At 39.6% G+C, this 21187-nt stretch overlaps 1 protein-coding gene across 1 annotated transcript in view; it reads left to right on the forward strand.

Moving 5' to 3' along the window:
- The window catches only part of LOC110956001 (thrombospondin type-1 domain-containing protein 7A), a 196253-nt gene that overhangs the window by 168404 nt on the left and 6662 nt on the right, over nt 1-21187 (forward strand). Inside the window, exons 23-27 of the mRNA XM_022201220.2 lie at nt 4699-4872; nt 9586-9684; nt 11238-11320; nt 12695-12908; nt 15621-15708. Coding sequence (XP_022056912.1) covers nt 4699-4872; nt 9586-9684; nt 11238-11320; nt 12695-12908; nt 15621-15708 — 658 coding nt within the window. The remainder of the gene's footprint in view (nt 1-4698; nt 4873-9585; nt 9685-11237; nt 11321-12694; nt 12909-15620; nt 15709-21187) is intronic.

A 21187-nucleotide genomic window follows, 5' to 3' on the forward strand; every position in this document is an offset into this window, starting at 1 on the left:
ATGACGTTTTTTATTTCGGTGAGTGATTAGGTCCCAGCACAGTCTTTATGCTGTGCTGGACATCTGTTGTGATTTACATGATAGATGACCATACAGAGCACAGCCTGTGAAATATTACACACCTTTCTATTCACCCAGCAGACCACTGAGCTCACTGCTTCTTCATGGACCCTCAATCTATAATATCATATTATTATTCCATTTTTTTGCTGCTGTATTCCACTGATTAATGTGAGATAAACAGGATCCATATTTCTTAAATTCATTATTTACCTCAAATGCAGCAAGAATTACCTTTACTTTTTTCAATTATCATTATTATTTTTGAAATAGCTATATTTTATTATATTTTAGCAACACATTTCCTAGTTAATCTCATTTGGTTTTTTTTGTTTTTTGTTGAGGCTTAAATGTAGCTTTTATATGTTGTCTTTTCTGTTCCGTAATTTCAACAGTACCATCTCTTTTCCTACAACGAAAAATTTTTGGCGTCAATGTAGATATTGTTGGCAGTACAGAAGGAAAATCACCAGTACCAAAATTATGAAAGTTAAGGGGAAAGAAGCTTTTTCAATTTTAAGCAGATTTGTTAATTGAAGTTTATTCACTCAAGCATAACAAGCATTTTGTTTGTCAAATGGTCAGAAATAAGAAAAAAATGACAAAATGCACTGATTTTTGGCAAATAAGGTTACACAAACTCATCAGTTCTCTCTGTTCAAGAACCAGTCTTGTTTAGTACACCCCCGAAATATAATACGACTCACAAATTTGTCTTTAGAACAAGAAGACTCAGTGGTTATTTCTATTCTGTTTTAGTTTGCTGGTATATGGATGGATGGATGGATGGATGGATGGATGGATGGATGGATGGATGGATGGATGGATGGATGGATGGATGGATTTAAAAAATGCTTTCCAGCTGCTCAGAGTAGCATCATAGATTTTGGTTCTCTTTTAATATGAAATATCTGAAGAAAGTGTTGAACTTAATCCTGCTCCAAAAAATCCAGTCGAAGCAGTTTGTGTTAATAAGTTAATCCTGAATTGATGTGCGACTTCCTGCAGTGTTAGTTAATATTTGGAGTAACCGAGCCTGCATTAGTGAGGACCTTTAGTGCGTTCGCGCCTGTCACAAAACTCTGAGACCTGAGAGTCACTGATTGAACACTAGGCAGAAGAAAATTATAACTGTGCACTCCTCGTCAAGCAGCCAGGTTTCCTTTGCTCCTCTCATAAAATGCACGCTGCTCTGCAGGTTTAGTTGAGTAATGCCACTCCAGATTGTTTTCCTTTACAATGGCAGCCTCCTCTGTTCCGATTACATTATTATCACATTAAAGTCGACACAGAAGTGAAAAATTGTCCTCCTCTCTTAGCACAGGCCTGCCTTTCTCTCACATTTAAAGAGGCATAAAACAAATATAATAATCTTTTGGTCGGATTTACAGTCTTGTTAGAAAATAGCAATTTATCTCAAATACAAAACTGGAAGAATGTAAACAGGAAAAAAAATATATTTGCAGACTGGAAATATGCAGCTAGTTTTTTAATATGCAAGTAGTTTGAGAACACTGCTTTAGGATATATCTGCACAGCTCGTAAAAACTTTGGTCGAGTGCTGTTTTGAAAGTTTGTATTGACTATCGAAGATCTTCAAAGTGGTGGGTCCCTTCCTGCAGCACTAACAGCATTTTCTTACAAATAAATAGAGGAACTGAGTATTTAGCAGAAGCAGCAGCAACCATTGAGTGTACTGAATCTTTCATCAATACAAAGTATAAGGCACAGGAGTCTGTTGACTACACTTTGATTGGCAGGTGATGTCTCAGCACTGCAACACAAAAAACAGCAGAATATCAGCTTAGGACCAAGCATGTCAACCCCCACTGGAAAGAAAAAGCAGATCTCACAGATGGGATTATCTCTTCAAAAGGTCGGGTTTGATGAGTTGTTGTCAGGTTTTGTGACGGAGGCTTGTCAGCTGCTGGGTTTGATGTAGCTTTGCAGTGTGGAGCAGACAGACAGACAGGTGAGCTCTGCCCAAAAGCTGCTGGACTCTGTCCATCAGGTCTGCAGCGGCAACACTGCGCTATCCCTCCTACAACCACAGCATTGCTCCTGACGTTGTGAATCTGTGTAGTACATAGACAAGTGAACATGTTTGTGTCTTTTAAATAAACAGGGCAAATCTACAACATTTCAATAAGAAAAGAAAGTTAAAGTGCACCCACAATTTATGATTCAGCCTGATAATGGGAGTGTATTTTCACATAGCACAGCTTAAAAATAAATCTGTTTCCACCGTCACTTGTCCCTGAAGGGGGATTATTGTTCCTTCCTTCTGCCAAAAGACAAAACACAAATGGGAAGTTTATTTCCTAAGTGTTACATGGTATTTTGGTTCATCATTAATCGTTCATCATTCAGTACCTCTAAAATATGGAAAAGGAAAAATGTATCCTATTTTTCACCTCATGACTCATTTAAAAGCGTCTCAGTTTGAATTCATTTTATGTCTTAACAGTGTGTGTGGCATGTGTTTCCACTGGTGGGTTTCTCATTTTAGAGAGAAAAAAATAAAAAAAGTTCATCAGATGGCTGCTAGTCCCTGAGATGGAAAACACTGAGAAACGCTGCCCTAGATAACGAGTCGGTCCAACCCCTTTTGCCAAACTGCAGGAGCACTGAAGTATCAAACAGCAATCAAAAGCACAGACTGTTTTCTGTACTGGGAGGTACTGTAGTGTGATTGGGGAGGAAATTCAAGGGCTGTTTGTGCAAGACCAGGGACAGCATGGGAATTCTATCACGTTGCATCCCCACGTACACATACAAACACACACACACTTTCATGCACTGCCACCCTTGACCCATGTTATTTCCCCCACTGTTTGATGAGCTGCAGTTGTCAGGTGTGATCAAAACCATGCCGCCGCGCATCTCGAACTTCCACCTTCCTCCTCCTGAAACTCTTCAAAGCATCCCAGCATCATATGATATGATATGTAAATACACGTTCTATATGCGTCTCCGCTGTACACCTCACCATCTCACCCGATTAAGCTGTTCTCATCCATAGATGAGCTAAAACATTGCTTTAGTACTGCCAAAGTTGATGATCAGATTTCTCCTGCAGACACCCACACTAAAGCTGCAATGCAGACATTTTGGCATAGCTTAAACTGTCAAGTAGAATCGCAGTGAAAACACCAAGGTTCTACAAGAGATAGATAGATAAAAAATAAAATAATGGTGGCAATTTAATTGAAATCATCACATTGGAGTAGCTTTGGAGATAATCCTGATCCTGTCCATCTCCTCAGGCAGGTTTTCCCAGAGCTAAAGAGCTCAGATGGCAAAAATCTGGTCACCTTTTAGTCTTCAAGTCCACAATAACCAGAAAGGCCATCTTGCCTGAGGACCTGAGCCTGCACAGGACATTAAAAGATTTGAAGTCTTGCAATACTTTATAGGCCATTTGGCAGCTATTTGAAAAATTCACATTTAACAGATAACGTTGAAGAGGTGCCAGAGAGATGCTTATGTCCGTAAAGATTTAACTTTTGGCTGCTTTGAACCAACTGACTCTGTGGTTTTTGTTGTTAAATGACAAATTCATTTAGTTTTGAGTCAGTAGTAGCTCAGGAAGTTAAGACTTTAGACTTTTTTGGTTTTTTGGTTTTAGGGTTCAATCATAGTGTCTCTTATATATACGTGTTTATATAAGTTAATTAATAATTACATTTTATCAGACATTACATTGCTGTTGTACACCATCTTATTTCAATTATCAATATGTAATTCATTTAAAAAGATTAATTATGATGGTACTGTTCAGAATTACATTTGGATTTTGTAAACTGTGTCCAAAATATACAGTGAATTATTAGGAACTAAATTTCAACAGTACAATTTAACTTCTCCATACTGAGAATGCTTTTAAATGTGGCTACAACTAATCATTATTTTTGAATAATTAGTTTACAGTGGCCTTGGTGGTTGCCCTGCAGCTAGAAGATCCCTGATTCACGTCCTAACCTGGGCCTGGGATCTTTCTGCATGGAGTTTGCATGTTCTTCTCATTGTGCATGCGTGGGTTTTCTCTGGGTACTACGGCTTCCTCCCACAGTCCAAAAACATGCTGAGGTTAATTGGGGATTCTAAATTGACCGTACGTGTGAATGTGAGTGTGATTGTTTGTCTCTATGTGTAGCCCTGTGATAGACTGGCAGAAGTGTATAGATAATGGATGGATGGATAGTTCACTGTCTAGTTCATGACAATGTCCTTGAGTCCAATGTGATGTCTTTAAATCTCTTGATTTATCCAAAGTCAGTTAAAAACCCAAATATATTCCCTGTACAGTTATATAAAACAGAGAAAACAGTAAATCCTGACCCTGGAGCAGCTAGAACTGAAGAAGTTTTGACAGTTTTTCAGAACATCTGCGAAATGACTATAGAAGATCTTTTTCCTGCCAATTGGTTGATGAATTATTTCAGCTCTGTCTAATATTTAATATTTGTCAAAGGAAAATGCTCATTATTTCTCAGCAAGCGTAGCTGTGATATATCATCAGTTGAAAAGCTTTGATAGGATGTTTTTTTTATAAACATAGACATCCTGTGTGAAGTTCTCCGTCACTAAAGGCATTTTACAGTCACAATAAAACATTCTGTCTCTTCTCTGCTGCAGGTGATTGCTACCTGATGGAGTGGTCGGACTGGAGCTCTTGTGTTAGCATCTGCGTCAAAGGGGCCGGTGTGGAGTTCGGCTCAGTCCAGGTCCGCTCACGAGCTGTGTTGGCCCAAGAACCTGAAAACCTGCAGCTCTGTCCAGACCAGGCCTGGGAGTCTCAGCCCTGCACTGGTAAGAATACTTTAAAAGCATGACAGCTTCAGCCTCTCCTGGCCAGGAGCTTTGACAAATTAACAGAAGCACTCTCCCTTTGAAAAGTGAACTTATGGTGCATACAAATTAGCTTTCTGCAGTCCAGCAACAACAACAGAAAAAAAATGTATTTCTTTTCTTTACCCACATATTCCCAATGAGCATGATGGTGGTTAACTGAAGTCAGCTGCAGGTTGTATTGGTTGAAGGCAGTGGAGAGGGTTAACAAAGAAAGACATTTACAATCAGGTTCATATAGCATATGTTTGGATTGTCAGAGGAAAGTGGAACACCAAAAGAAACCCACAGGACCAAGATGTTGAGTTTGTGGAGATGGGATCTGAGGCAAGAATCTAGTAAAGCTTTTTTTTCTCACTGTGAGCTAACAGTACTCACCACTGGGCTGCTGTGCTACTATGCCCCAAATATCACTGAGAGAAAAAAGGGCTAACTACCGCTATCACTTTGTTTTTCCTTCTGTACACTGGGTCAATTGGTGTTCTCCCAGATGGGATTTCTTGAGTCAGATCTCTGAACGGTGGAAACCCCCACACTCATTTACTGTTACGATTTCTGCTGCTCCCCAGGCGCGTTAATCACCCATTAGGTGAAGCGTGGGTTGTGAATCACTAACACCAAAGCTCAGCATATACAATAGCCATGGGCTCAGTCTACACAGCAAGCCCATTGCCTCACCCTTCCCCTCCTCCCTCCTCGGCCTCACACACTTCCCTCCCTCCCTTACTACAGCCCCACAGCAGTCCTCACTAGCCTGACCTGATTTCATAGCATCACTCAAGGCACAGGGGGGAGGAGTGGCCCAGCCAAGACCACTGAAGGTGGAGGAGGAAGAGAAAGCAGAGGCAGGGGAAGCGAGAGGGCGGTGACGGAGAAAGAGAGGCTGGGGACTGAGGGAGGGAGGGAACGGTTTGATGTGAACCTCGTTTGAGAAAAATAAATCCGCAGCCGTGTCCCAGTTGCACATTTTTACAGTATGCTAATGCCTGCTTGCTTTGTGTCTACATTACGTTCATAGTGAAAGAGGTGCAATGTAGAATTGCTACATTTTGATCTTTTTTGTGCAGTTTTATAATAATGCAATAAAATAAAAACAACAAAGGGGCTGCTCACAGCTGGAAAATCTGTAGATGGTTTCCCAACTGCTTCAGGGACATAAAAGTAAATCCTTGGTGAAACACTCATTATTTTTGAAGTGCAGGAATTCGAAATTGTCAGTAGCTTAAAACTGTACGAATATGTCGAGAGCAAAGCAAAGTGAGAGTAAACAATGGACCAACATTCATTCATTAGGTGGCCAGAAACATAACTAAGATGCTGCCAGAATGACTAAAAAAAATCAATCAAGGTTGAAAGGGTGTAAAATCAGTCTCTTGCCGCATGCCTTCATCATAATTACATGTAATACAAAATGGTTTACCTTTTAAACTAAAAACTACTCTCCAAAATACAGCATTGTCAACACCAGTACAAAGTCCGTATGTTATTGTTGTACAGTCATGGGAAAAATAAGCAAATCAAATGGAAGCAGCTGACTTTATAAATATAACTGGACAAGCCAACATTTGATCCTCTTTGCTTTAGCTGGTATACTTGAACACAGCCACAAGTAAAATGAGCTTTTTCAATCATTTATTCAACAATTGTATCAATGCATGTAATACTTTCTCACAAAGATACGTTCATCAGAAGCTGTTACTTGCTCTTTAGGTTTTGTATAACTTTTCACAGGTCTGTTACACTGGTCTGCTAAAATTATAGACCAGTCTTCCTGCATAGTTCCTTCAGCTGCAAGATGTTTTCATGCATGTTCTGCCTGTTTCAACCCCCCCCCCCCACACGCAACATTTCAGTAAGATTCAAATATTGGTTTTGACAAAGCCTTTTATTAACCCTCTATTTCTTCTTTGTGAGCCAGTCTTTGGTGGATTTGTTAGTGTTCCTAACATTATCCTGTTGAAATATACACCTAAACTTTTGGACAGATGCTGTTGCACTATCTTCAAGCGCTCTTTGATTAGATGCAGAATTCATAGTTGAGACAATGAGTCGAAGCCGCCCAGTCCCTGAGGCAGAGAAGAAACTCCAAACGTTTCCACCAACACGCCTCACAGTTGGTGTGAAGTTCTTCTCCTGAAAAGCTGTCTGTGGTCTGTGCCAAACATATCTGCTGTTACTGTGGCCAAACAACTTTATTTTTGATTCATCTGTTCAGAACACATTATTCCAAAAACCCCGGTCTTTGCTTGTTTGTATATTGGCACATTGTAGTTTTGCTCTTGTCTATTTTCCATTTTACTTTTTTGACAGCAAAAGTTATGTTTCTTTTCTTTCTCTCCCTTTCCCCTGGCGCGCCTCCCACGCAGGTCAAATTAGTGTAATCTCTCTGCCATGCTCTCTGGCTGCGTTTGTTTACATGGCCAGTCGTGAACAACATAGCGGCTGTTTTAAATCTACACGTATAGATGATTTTCTCTACAATGCAGTGATTTATGTTAAATAAATCTGGAGGTCTTATCGCTGTTCAGACTCACTGGCGTCCACAAGCTTTTGCTGTAGGGAGCTCTTTAGATCTTGGCATGGTGACACCACGCAAGAGAACAGCACAGGCTTCATGTCCGAGGTTTTAAAAAAGACAGATTTTAATTTTAATGTGTGTTTTTCCACGTGACAAATGTTTTGTTGTTATAAATTATGAAAATGAAAAAAATTGAGTGTCACTTTTATCTGCAGGCACTATGGAGAATCAAAAGCTGCTTGCATCACAAATGCCAAAAAAAGTCAACAACTTTCTTAACTATATAGTATACAACCAGGACTCATGTTTTCTTTTAACATTTTTTTTTAAATTTCAATATGTAACATATACACACATTGGTTATAAGAGCCTGTATGAACAGAGTGGGCTCAGACAGTAGGAGGACTTTGTAATCTTTTCAGCTTTTAATCAGATTTTTTGACACCAGCGAAAGGTTTTCCAAACCCTTTTAGCATGCTAGCATTTGTTTGTTAGCTGTAAACTTGGAATACAGCTGAGACTGATGAGAATGTTATCAGATGTTTAGTCATAAATCTAAATGCTGGACAAATGGAAAATTTAACTGATAATGGCTCTAAACTCACTTCTATCTGAAAGTAGTGATGCTGGATAACAATACTGAGAGACACATAACATTAGTGAATTCCACATCTTAGTAATAGATAAATCTACTGAACAACATAAATGACTAGCAGAATAAATTGTTATTTGGAGCGGCACTGTGCGATTTCACAGATGCTGCAGCAGTGGTTAGTCAATCTAGAATATTTTAGTTTAGTTTGTATTCTTTGACAAAAAATACAAAATGTTGCTTTTTCTTCAGTTTGTATTCACTGTGAAAAATAGGTTGTCAAAAAATATATTCTGTCATAGTTTTTGTTAATGTGGTGTAAATTACCACCAAAGTAAAACGGTAGGACAAAGTAAAAATGGTAGGACAGTGTATCCTGTGGAGAACACGAATGTCTGGGATAATCCATCAAATAAATATTTGCATTTTATTCATCACCACAAATACAGTGGAGCAAGAGGACACAGGATCACTGATGTCAGTATCATCTGGTAACCATGAATATCTGCACAAACTTTTATGGCTGTACGTCTCATAAATGTTAAATTATTTTTACTGGACAGGTGAACATTCTGACTTGTTGGTGGCATTAGCATTGCTATAAAGTAAAACATGAGGCTTATCCCTGCTCGATTAAGTTTCTACAGTCCCTATCCAGCAAACCTTAATGGTAATAACTATTTTCCCGTCATCGGTGACAATAGATTTATGGTTTTAGACCGTACAGCCAACACTATGCTTGATCATTTTACCTCCATTGGTGTATGTAATAGGCACACAGTAGTGTAAAAGTGCTATTTAAGTGCAGTTAATTTGTAACAGCTTTTTTTTTACATGGTTTAAAATCATCATCTGTTGCTTTTCTTAGCCCTTACAGAGCTTCTCACATCCAACACACATTATTTCTGCCTCCAGAAATAATTTCCACGTTTCCTCGGAGAGATGTTTCTATAGTAGTAAAACTCCAATCTACTCGTAAAAGATGGTGGGAAGTGCCGGCTGAAGTGAGTGATTCAGTGATAACTTAACACATTTGAAAAATGACTTCAGCTGTAGCAGAGCAAGAAAAAGAAATGAGAATAGTGAAGAACTTAAAGGGTGAAGCCATCTCAGGCGCAGACAAATCGCCCTGTGAAAGCAGGAGATAGCGCCGTGCCATTGACTGGAGCAGTGATACTGTACCCAAGCCTGTGGAGAATAGATCAGTCTTTTGTTCAAGGTTAAATTGTTCATTTATGCTCACAGAATTGGCTGGACTGATGATTGGTTATACAGGACTCCATAGGGAAATACGGTCATTTACTGCACTGATGGAGTTATTGATAAAGTCATAATAGCATTGATAGAAAGTCATTAAGCAAAAGCTCTTACTGAAGATTAAAACATTGAACTGGACCTTCTGTGAAGACACCGTGAAACTGATATTATGTGACAGCAGCCTATTATACAACCATAATTTAGCTACCGCTTTATTAATCCGTCACTCATATGATTAATAGTCTTCACTGCAGACTCCCACTGTCAGCTTTTATAGCTGTTGATTGTTTTTGTATTTTGTTCTCAGTGGGTGAATGTTACGAGTACAAATGGTTCAGCAGCAGTCATCTGAACTCCACCCGCCCTTTTATCTGGTGTCAGCGCTCAGATGGACTCAATGTGACAGGTAAGAATCTGTGGCTTTTACCATGAAGATTGTTTGATATTAAATTTATGAGGATTTGGAGACTTTTAGTCAACTCACCTCTCCATAAAACGCATTTTTTCCTCTATATTTTGTATACCACTGGCCTTGAAATCATGGTTTGGAAACCTACTTTTACAGATATTTTGCCAAACAGTTTTTCTATGTTTGAGCTGTTCAGCCATGCTCACTCAGCGATTCTCTCAAACGTCTTCTAAAGTCAAGATTTTTGTTTAAGTCCAGCTAGTGTTTGTGAGTTTGTGAAACAATAATGCCACATTTCAATGCCCAACGTTGCTTTGTGTAATGAGCATGTGCCTCAAACAACAACAACATGCATATAAATGTAAAGACACATCATTGTCTTTACGTTCAGTTAGCATTAGCAGTTACAAGTTGATTCCTTTACTTGACTGTCCTGCACCACTTCACTGGCATGCAAAAGTACCAGCATTCACCGCAGTTCAAAGTTTGCAGAACCAAAGAAATGACAGAATGTTCTTCAAGTATGCATGCTTGTTTAAGCCAGCATTTAGTCATTTTGTCTTCCTGTGTTTGCAGAGATGTTTTGCAAAATGATGGTCATGCAGAATGAATTTTGTTTTTCAAAACCTTACAAGGAAGTGTCTATCTAAAAAAAACACCTGAATGAATGTGTACAAAGACTAAGTGCAGCTTAAAGATTACTCTGCTGCGATTGGATTTGGTCCATAAAACTAGAAATTAGAACATCATAACTTCCAAAATATTTTGAAATCAATGTTTGCTTGTTTTTGAAATATCAGCAACTACTCACATTTAAGCAGCTGGAACTGGAAAATACTTCACTTTTTTGTCAAATGATTAATTGATGAACAAAACTGCACCATCTGTAAATGGAGCAATCATTTCAGAACAGAAACACTGAGTAAAAACACACTGACCACAGCTCTTAGACATCACTAATACAACTAGTGCTAAGGGATTGCTGCTACTCTTCAGTCTGTCTAGGGGGGTTTCAAGTCAGAAGAGATTAACAAAAACTATTTTTATGAATAATAAATAGTGTAGCTATTTATCTTTAAAGCTGTGAACTGGAGGTTGCAGCAACTCTAAAGCTCAAGAGTAAATCTAAACCATTGGTGGCAGTTTTATGTAGGAGGTAAAAATTTACACAAAATGTCAGAAATATAACACTGCTCTAAAAAACTAGACTTATTCCTGTAAGAAGGACAGGAGGTGGGCGGTGACAGTCTGTACTGCTATTCAGCTCTGTATAAAATATGAACATGTGGTTACTCACCTGAAATAATTCCCAAAATATACCTGGCTTTCTGCTGTATTCAGTTATAGATTCAGGTGAATCTGCAGGCTGTGTAATAAAACCAAATCGTGACTTTTACACATGAAAATGTCAGGCTTTTTCTAAAATAACACAAGCTGTCAGCCACAGAGAGCAGTGGATGTACCAGGGCACACAGATGATGCCTGTGTTCATTGTATTGTAATAAAAACACCATGTACTCTGTTTGATTCCATTGTCTTGTGGCCCGCAGGAGGTTGTCCTCCAATGAACCCTCCATTGGACAACAGCTCCTGTGACCCTCCCTGTCTCATGCCAAAGTCTTTCTGCACTGAGGTAAGCAGCGTTTATTCTCAAAAAGCAATCAAAGCTTAAAATATAAAGAGTAAATCTTCTGAAGAAATATGGTTTTGAAGACAAAGAACCCCAATAAAAATGTGGTAAACAGAACAAAAAACAATAAAGCCATCGACTTGAAAGCGCAGGTCTTCTGGATGAACGGCAGTGTGTGCACTCACTGTGACATACTGCTGCCAGAATTGAATTTGAATGCAGCAGGGAATGAAATGATGGCAGCATGAAGATGTAAAACCTGTTTCTCCGCAGTGTCACTCACCTGTGCTGCATCACAATCAGGAAAATAACTTCTTGTCCACCAGATACAGCAGCTGGTACATCTCAGACTTCATCCATTTTAATAGCTTTATGCTTTATAGTTTTTAAAAACAACTTTGCTGGTTAACAGCTGTTTGAGACACCAGACTTTTCTGAAAACAGAACAAGCAGGTCAAAATGATGAGATGAGAGGCGAGTTCGGGACTACTCAGGTCACCAGTACACCAAGATAAAACTAGTTACAGTAAATCCTGCCTTCATGAAGGTCTTCATGTTCCATTTTGACAACTGTTGCAGAGGGATGTTCATGCACTGTGAAGGTTTTTTATGATATAGTTTTCTACTCTATATCAGTAAGGGTAGATTATATAACAGGAACACTCCTCTGTGTGATGATCGCAGTTCAACAGCACCACAACCTTTAAGATGACCATAAAATCAAATCACACTCTAAAACTGAACATTAACTGAGGATCATCCATGTTAATAGGATTTACTGCAGGACTGCCATATTAGACTGCTGTAGTCTTAGTGTATTAAATAAACGGTCGTGTAATTGGGGAAATAAATGCGCAGCCTTTGCCCCTCTCTCGTTCCCACTGTTCAAATTCCTTTTAGCACTTTTAGCAAGGCACTAAGTCCCCAGCTGCTAAAGTGCAACTGCTCAGTGTCATCTTTGTAGCTGTGAGCTGTCAGATGAATGTGTGAGCGCAAGCCATCGTTTAAAAGAGCATTCATGGTGAGCCTGCTACAGTACAGGTACAATTTCTGTTGTTCCACCTGATTTAGAAATGGCTTTTCGTAGAAAATACGGTATATGTGGATGAGGCCACAGCGGGTCACATACAAGCTCAAAAATGTTGTTTTTTTTTCTGGAAGCTTATGCTTTTATCTAGATTAACTTGAAGTGAATGAGATGTAGATGTGTCACGCACAGCTGCTGAGTACATACAAGGGTTCAACCTGCAGCCAAGAAGGAACAGGTCCTATCATAACCAAGATCCACTTTGATTCATTCAAGTCTGCTCTCCAAATGCTTCACTCAAGTCTTTAACTCATAAACACCCAAACATGATTCTGCGCTGCCCTCTGCAGGCCGGTGTTTGTATGTGTGAGGAAGGCTTCACAGAAGTGCTGTCATCCACTGGGCAGCTGGACCAGTGCGCCCCCATCCCGATCCTGGAGATCCCCACAGCAGGGGACAAGAAGGGGGACGTGAAGACCAGTCGTGCCATTAACCCCACGATGCCCAGCACCATCCAGCCAGGACGCACTGGTCGGACCTGGTACCTGCAGCCCTACGGTCCAGGTCAGGCCTTCATGCACTGTTCACATTTAGGACTGATTTATACTAGTTTGGACACAATTTCAGATTTTTTTTTTTAAAGTCAGTATTTGCAGATTTTTTTAATGTTTTAAGGACAGAGGACACATACAGCACAAGTGTTTTGCTGCTGTCAAGTGAAAACCTTTAATCTGTTAAATGTCATGTTTTGACACACTAACTGCTGTAATGTACTCTGTAGAAGCTGCTATTTTCCAGTTGTCAGGTTGTAATTACAAACAGCACCACAGAAAAATGCCTCTCAGTTAGAAATGTGAAAGAAGTCCGAAGGGGAAAAAGGCCTTCATGGTTTGTATGCTCAGAAATATTGACCACACTGCTGCAGCAGGAACAGTAGAAATGAAACCCCCGTAAGCAAATGATGTAAGCAGGGCCTTTATTTACAGCAAACAGTGGTTCCATGTCGGAATATATTCATCCTACCATGTAAACAGTGCAAAGGTCTGTAGACACACATTTCCAAAAATCCCACTTCAGAAATGTTTTTGTATATGTAAGTTACAAGTCAGAAACTTCTATTTAAAATATTTCCTCTTTTTCAGAGACTAAAAAAAAATGCCTTCATTTTATTTGAGTGTCTTACTAAGTTTATCTGAAGGAAAAGGTTTTAGAATCCAGCATTTGTAGAATTTCTCAACCTGCAGGGCAGCATGTAATCCTTAAAGTGAAGTGGCGACATAAAGCTAAGAGGTTTTCACATGACAGCAGCAGAATGTACTTTGCTTTCAGTTTGTTTTGGGCAGATTCTGTGTTGACAGTGTTTAATTAGCATTTGATATAACCTATTTGTACTTGCATCTGTGCATGGATGGAGCTTGCTTCCTTCTCTGAACCGCTGGTACATTAACATTTGAGAGCTGCATCTGCACAGAGCGTTGTGACTGATGGTGCATGACAGAAAAAGACACATTCAGGATGCAGGAGTGCAGAACAGATTGAGTTCATGTCTGTCAGGAGCAAACACATTTACATGCCATCACATACAGTAACCCTTGTATTGTTTATCCTCCAGATGCTTTCTTGTTTTTGCAGAACTCTTCTTGCTGTTATTCTTTATTGCAGATCAAGAGAAAAAACTGTAATAGATTTTAATACAGCTTATGATTTTTCGTGTGATTTTGTTGCATCATCAGGCACCAATAAAATGCTTATTGGTTCATGCTTGAATCCAAATGTAGATGCAAAGGAAGAGAGGATGATAGTAACAACTGGATGTTTCTGAGGAAATACGTATTTTCTGTAAATACTGGGTCGTTAAAAATGTAGTGAGATAAAAAAAATGTTGCCTAGCTTACTTGCGATGCTTACTTGTGTCAGTGATCAAGCTTACTGGCTTATGTTCTCTAAACTATCCTAAATGCACGTGCTACTCCTCATAGTTATGAATGAGATACAAAAAACTAATTATTTTGCTCTTTGTTCATGTTACTAGTTATGTAGTTAATAGAGTAGCTATACTGATATTAGAGGATTAAACATCTTTACTATAATGTTATTAAATGTTGTACTGGGCACAGTATGCCACTAACCATTGCTGATACAGTTTCAACATCTATTTTTAGAGTTTTGTGTTTTTAAATAAATACAAAGGCCAGTGTTTTGCTTTGCACAAGTACGCAAGGGTTTGATAGGTTTTGGAGTGACAACTTTCATCATCCTACATAATTTATACAGCGACAACATTACAAGGTCAGCTCACAATATGGAAGTGCTGACCGACTGTGCATGAATGGAGTCCTTCTATTAATTGGACTCTAAGTAGTATAAAAAGAAATATGCATCAGTGGTGTCCACTGCTGTCCATTTGCACGTCCACAAGGAAATATAATCCAGGCAGTATGTATGCAGAGCTCATATCGGCCGATATATTGGGGCCTGTTTCACCAAATTTACAACATGAAAGCTCCAACTTGAAATGTTAGATGACCTCCTCTAGCAAATTTTACACTTTCAACCAATCAAAAGAAACACCAGTCTCACACTGCAGGACTTGTTAATTTATCAACAGTCTGCAAGGGACAGTCTTTTGTGAAATAGTTGGGCCCCTTTAGCCACCAGGCTTTACTTAGATCCTGTTCCCACTGCACACATCATTCTCATTTATATTTGCAGACAAATGAAACACTACTGCTGGGAATTAGACTGTCCCCATCGGACCCATTGATCTGTTTTTTTCCACAGTCAAATGTGATGTAATCAGACTGCATTAGGTGTGATGCTGTCAGTGTGAACAGTCGCAAAGGTTTAGCATTGCTTTCAGAGAATCACCTTGTTCCTCCTGAAGTGTGCAGTTAGAACATAAGGTAAGATTGATGTTCAGCACTGGGATAGAGAAGAACCTTAAAGCTTTTAAGTTGCCCAACATTTACAAAAATACTCAGTGTAATATATTTCCCCTGAAACATCCAGTTGTTCCTCCCTTGCTGGTCTGGTTTTTTTTTTACTCTGTACCCATATTTATTTGGGTACCAGCAGACACAAGTAAGTTATTGGTGCCGGATTCAGATGATGAAATATAACCATAAATCATGGGCTGTATCATTATATAGTGTTACACAGAATAAGTAAAAATTGCAACGTGTTAAAGTTTTCGAAGCATTCACAGAATCGTTTTAATGGCTGCTGGTGCCATGTTAAAGTGTAAACAGACAAACTGACGAGCCTCCTCCTCCACAGATGGGAAGCTGAAGATGTGGGTGTATGGTGTAGCAGCCGGGGCCTTTGTGCTCCTCATATTCATAGTGTCTATGATATACCTAGCTTGGTGAGTTAACAAGTTTCATCTCCTTTGTCATCGTCTTCATTCATAAAACCAAACCGCCCTCATTTTTTTCCCTACCCGCTTTGAGTTAAAGCTTCCTTCCCCATGTCACCATTTTTGTTTGTCTATTTTGCTTCCTTCATGCCTTTCCTCTGTGAGAGCAGCAGCTACTGTGCCAAGGTGCATCGCTCTCTTAAGGCCCAAGAGTCTGACGCCAATGGGACGGCAGTCTGGATGGGCCAAAATGCACATGAGATGACTTACACCTGTCCCGATTGCCAAGAACAGGCTCAAAGCAGCTAATAAGAATGTGGAGTGTTCACTCGCACCCCAACACACCCTCCAGTCTAAGTACCTGCAGTTCTTGACCTTCCCCTGTGACCTCTCTCAAAGTGTCACATGTCCTGCCTGACTAGTTCACAGTGAAGGTGCTGGTGCAGGTGAGGACAAACCACCCAGAAAATGCTCCTTTTAATTCTTGTAGAGATATTTTAGAGCTCTTAAAGCACATAGACACTGTTCACCCCAGCTTTTTCTGCCTCCTGCTAGTTTTAAAGTGACCCATCCTAATTTCTCTGTGCTTAAAAGCAACTTGTACACAAATCATTATTGTAAAAGTAAGCCCAGACAGATCACACAGCCAAATTATTTTTATAATTGTGGTAAACCACATCAGAATAACAGTAGCTCTCTGTGGTATATTTAGAGGGGTGCAGATATATATATTTTGAGCATGGACCAACAGTCGTGGAGGGAGCATTGAGATGTTTTATTTCAAAGAATAGTTTGTCATTTAATGAAACATTTGATGTGAAATGCTAGCTGAGAGTTAAAGGAGAGGATTTAAAACACATGTGTGTCTGTAGACTAAACACAATGCTATATCCAGGAGACCGTTCCACATCAAGACTGGAGAATGGCTTGCTCTGAAGTTTAAAAACAAAATACAACCGCTACCTCTAAATCTCACTAACACAATGTATCTGTACAAAAAATGTTCCACTCATCTAAACCTTGATAAGAAAGAATATTTCCTAAAAATATTTTTAACCACTCCTTTAAGTAATTGTGCAGTTTCATTCTTCCAGGTCATGTTCATCCTAAGAGCATCAGTTGTAGACAGTTGGACTTCTCATCCAAAAGGCTTTCTTTGATTGAACTGACTGGTGAGGAGGCACAGGTCTTACATCCCCTGTGGATTGTGACTTACCTGGAACTAAGGGTCTGCAATCTGATGATTTTACATCATGGATGATCTTAATTTGGCATAGGATCTGTTTTTCATGTGTTTCCCACCTACAGGGTGACCAGGTCTGTGTTGAGGCAGCCCTTGAAGTCAATTCAAGAGCCTCTGTGGTGAGTCTCTCCTATTATGGACAGACTCCAACTCCAACATATTGGACTGCAGTTGGTGACCAAAGTCCTTGTTCTGCTCTCTGAAAGATTCACTGCAGGCGGCAGGGGGACAACTGAGACTGGTGTAGGACACAGTGAAGTCTGTCCATGGTGATAGACTTGACTACTGTCACCAGCTGCAGTCCAAGTTGGTTGATTTGAAGTCCTTCTGATGAGAGACTCACCGGAGAGGCAGCTGACTGACATCAAAGACCAGACAGTGACCTGGTCAGCCTGCAGGAGGGAAACGAGATAAGATGAGCTGGTGCTACCTCATTAGTAGAGACTTTAGCTTATAAAGAAGCAACAGAATTACAAATCACTGCTTTTGCCCAGAACTGGCATCCATATATCCCACTAAAGTTGTGGGGGGGAATTGTTTCATCATCATGATTCTGACCAATCAGAGCGTCATACGATCTTGGGCGAGACCACTCACCCTTACCTGGAACTTGCATGAATCTGTGTTAATAGTGATACACACGTGGACAAAATTGTTGGTACCCCTCAGTTAAAGAAGGGAAAACCCACAATTCTCACTGAAATCACTTGAAACTCACAAAAGTAACAATAAATAAAAATTTATTGAAAATTAAATAATCAAAATCAGCCATCACTTTTGAATTGTTGATTAACATAATTATTTAAAAAAACAAACTAATGAAACAGGGCTGGACAAAAATGATGGTACCCATAACTTAATATTTTGTTGCACAACCTTTTGAGGCAATCACTGCAATTAAACGATTTCTGTATTTGTCAATGAGTGTTCTGCAGCTGTCAACAGGTATTTTGGCCCACTCCTCATGAGCAAACAGCTCCAGTTGTCTCAGGTTTGATGGGTGTCTTCTCCAAATGGCATGTTTCAGCTCCTTCCACATATGTTCAATGGGATTCAGATCTGGGCTCATAGAAGGCCACTTTAGAATAGTCCAACGCTTTTCTCTCAGCCATTCTTGGGTGCTTTTGGCTGTGTGTTTTGGATCGTTGTCCTGTTGGAAGACCCATGACCTGCGACTGAGACCAAGCTTTCTGACACTAGGCAGCACATTTCTCTCCAGAATGCCTTGATAGTCTTCAGATTTCATCGTACCTTGCACACTTTCAAGACACCCTGTGCCAGATGCAGCAAAGCAGCCCCAAAACATTACTGAGCCTCCTCCATGTTTCACCGTAGGGACAGTGTTCTTTTCTTCGTATGCTTGGTTTTTGAGTCTATGAACATAGAGTTGATGTGCCTTACCAAAAAGCTCCAGTTTGGTCTCATCTGTCCAAAGGACATTCTCCCAGAAGCTTTGTGGCTTGTCAACATGCATTTTTGCAAATTCCAGTCTGGCTTTTTTATGAGTTTTTTTCAGCAGTGGTGTCCTCCTTGGTCGTCTCCCATGAAGTCCACTTTGGCTCAAACAACGACGAATGGTGCGATCTGACACTGATGTACCTTGGCCTTGGAGTTCACCTTTAATTTCTTTGGAGGTTGCTCTGGGCTCTTTGGATACAATTCGAACGATCCGTCTCTTCAATTTGTCATCAATTTTCCTCTTGCGGCCACGTCCAGGGAGGTTGGCTACTGTCCCGTGGGTCTTGAACTTCTGAATAATATGAGCCACTGTTGTCACAGGAACTTCAAGCTGTTTAGAGATGGTCTTATAGCCTTTACCTTTAAGATGTTTGTCTATAATTTTTTTTCGGATGTCCTGGGACAATTCTCTCCTTCGCTTTCTGTTGTCCATGTTCAGTGTGGTACACACCTTTTCACCAAACAGCAGGGTGACTACTTGTCTCCCTTTAAATAGGCAGACTGACTGATTATGAGTTTGGAAACACCTGTGATGTCAATTAAATGACACACCTGAGTTAATCATGTCACTCTGGTCAAATAGTTTTCAATCTTTTATAGAGGTACCATCATTTTTGTCCAGGCCTGTTTCATTAGTTTGTTTTTTTAAATAATTATGTTAATCAACAATTCAAAAGTAATGGCTGTTTTTGATGATTTAATTTTCAATAAATTTTTATTTATTGTTACTTTTGTGAGTTTCAAGTGATTTCAGTGAGAATTGTGGGTTTTTCCTTCTTTAACTGAGGGGTACCAACAATTTTGTCCACGTGTGTAAATCTTCCAGTACTGCATTGTCTGTGGTTTATAGCTGGTGTCAAAGGCCACCTCCACTTTTCAGAGATGGCTGTTCCAGTTTAGCTGTTCATTAACTTCACAGTAGATGTTTCTTTCCTCAGTATGCACAGTACAGTTCAAGAAAGACACCTAGTTTTCTCTGACATTATATTTGTGAGCATTATGTTGCTATGCACTAAGCTCATATGTTTTGACTTTGACCCAGGCATCAGTCATATCTGACTTGGAGTGAAGTTGGTTGTCTTCTGGCTGTCATTTGTGATTTCTGACCGTCTCACATTCAGGTATACAAGTGAAAAGTGAGGTGACAGCAAATGATACTTTAGTTTCATCTGCCGTCAATTTCAGCTTATGGGCTGTGTTGACAAAGTCTCCAGAGCTCTAAATGTGATGTGAAGTATATCCAGGAATAGGTGTTAATATGGTGGACAGGTATTATGTAATGTTAGAATCTGAGTTATGTTTCTCAATAGTTTCATTTTAAAAGCCCACAAGTAGATGTTGTGGCTTCTCCTGGATAAAGAAAGTACTGTATTACACAGTGAATGACTTTCTCCTTTAACCAGTTGTTGTAAGTTTTCATTAGACTGTGTTGCAGCTGCTTGTGGGATCTTGACTCAGAGTTTCATAGGTGGAACTGTAGCATAGTTATTTTATTATGGTAATCAGTTGTATTGACTACCACTGTGCACCTCTCACAAAATACAGAAACGGAAACTGGCCCCTGGTGAAACCATAGCATAATTTGATGTCAAAACTAAAACCAAAGGAGTGTAACCTTCACAAAACCAATTAAGTTGCTGGATAGAAATCTTCAGTTTGCAGGGAGATGTCAGGAAACATTGCCTGTATTTTATTTAACTTTGCACAATGAAGAGAACAGAACACTCAATGCTTAAGTTTACAGGAAATCGACAACATAGACTAATAGTTACTGTTTGATGCCCACCACCCACTGGAACATATGCAGCAGATTATCCGAACATTACAGCACTGGGCTGAGAGTTTCACTGCAAAGGCAGAGCGAAGAAACCTACACTTATTACAGCCGCTGCATATTCAGTCACCTAACACTTCCAGCTTGTGACATGAATTTTCTTGAAAAAATGCCATGTGAAATAATTTGAGTTCCTAGGACTTTGCAAAATCCAAAAACTCTACTTCAAATACATTTTTAGTTTCTTCAGTTTGCCCCTTGGAGTTAAATTTCGTCATTTTTCAATGTACTATGTTGACTTCAAGGTTTTCCATCTCTGTGTGATACTTACACTCCCTGGCCACTTTATTAAGTACACTTGTGAAATCTAAGGCAATCCAATACAACAGTTCTGCCATACATTCTGCCTGCATGAAACTTCTTCAGTTTACATTTCTGTTTCTGTTGACATCGAAAAGGGGAGAATTCTGCTTTACATTACAATTTGAGTTCATAGTGGATGGTGGTTTATGTTCGTTGCAGGTACATGAAAGATATTATACACTGCCCGGCCAAAACAAAAGTCACACGCTCTAATATTTTGTTGGACTGCCTTTAACTTTGAGTATGGCACTCATTCGCTGTCACATCCATCCATTCTCTATACACCGCTTTATCCTCACTAGTTCTCACCACAAAGCGAAAGTGCTAACCACTACCCCACTGCGCTTTCACATTGTTTCGTTAAACTGATGCAATCACAGCATTTATTTCTGTCAAGAGATGCATTAATTTTTCACCCAGATCTTATACTGATGGTGGAGAGTCGGATCGCTGTGCAAAGTCTTCTCCAGAACATCTCAAAGATTCTCAATGGGGCTGAGGTCTGGACTCTGAAGGCCAATCCCTGTGTGAAAAAGACGTCTCATGCTCCCTGATCCACTCATTCACAATGTGAGCCCCATGAATCCTGACAGTTTATGACTGACATCACAAGAGGACTGGTGACAAAATAAATATATATTGTCAGATTC

Source organism: Acanthochromis polyacanthus, chromosome 12 (genome assembly GCF_021347895.1).
Source record: "Acanthochromis polyacanthus isolate Apoly-LR-REF ecotype Palm Island chromosome 12, KAUST_Apoly_ChrSc, whole genome shotgun sequence".
In the NCBI taxonomy this organism is placed as follows: domain Eukaryota; kingdom Metazoa; phylum Chordata; class Actinopteri; family Pomacentridae; genus Acanthochromis; species Acanthochromis polyacanthus.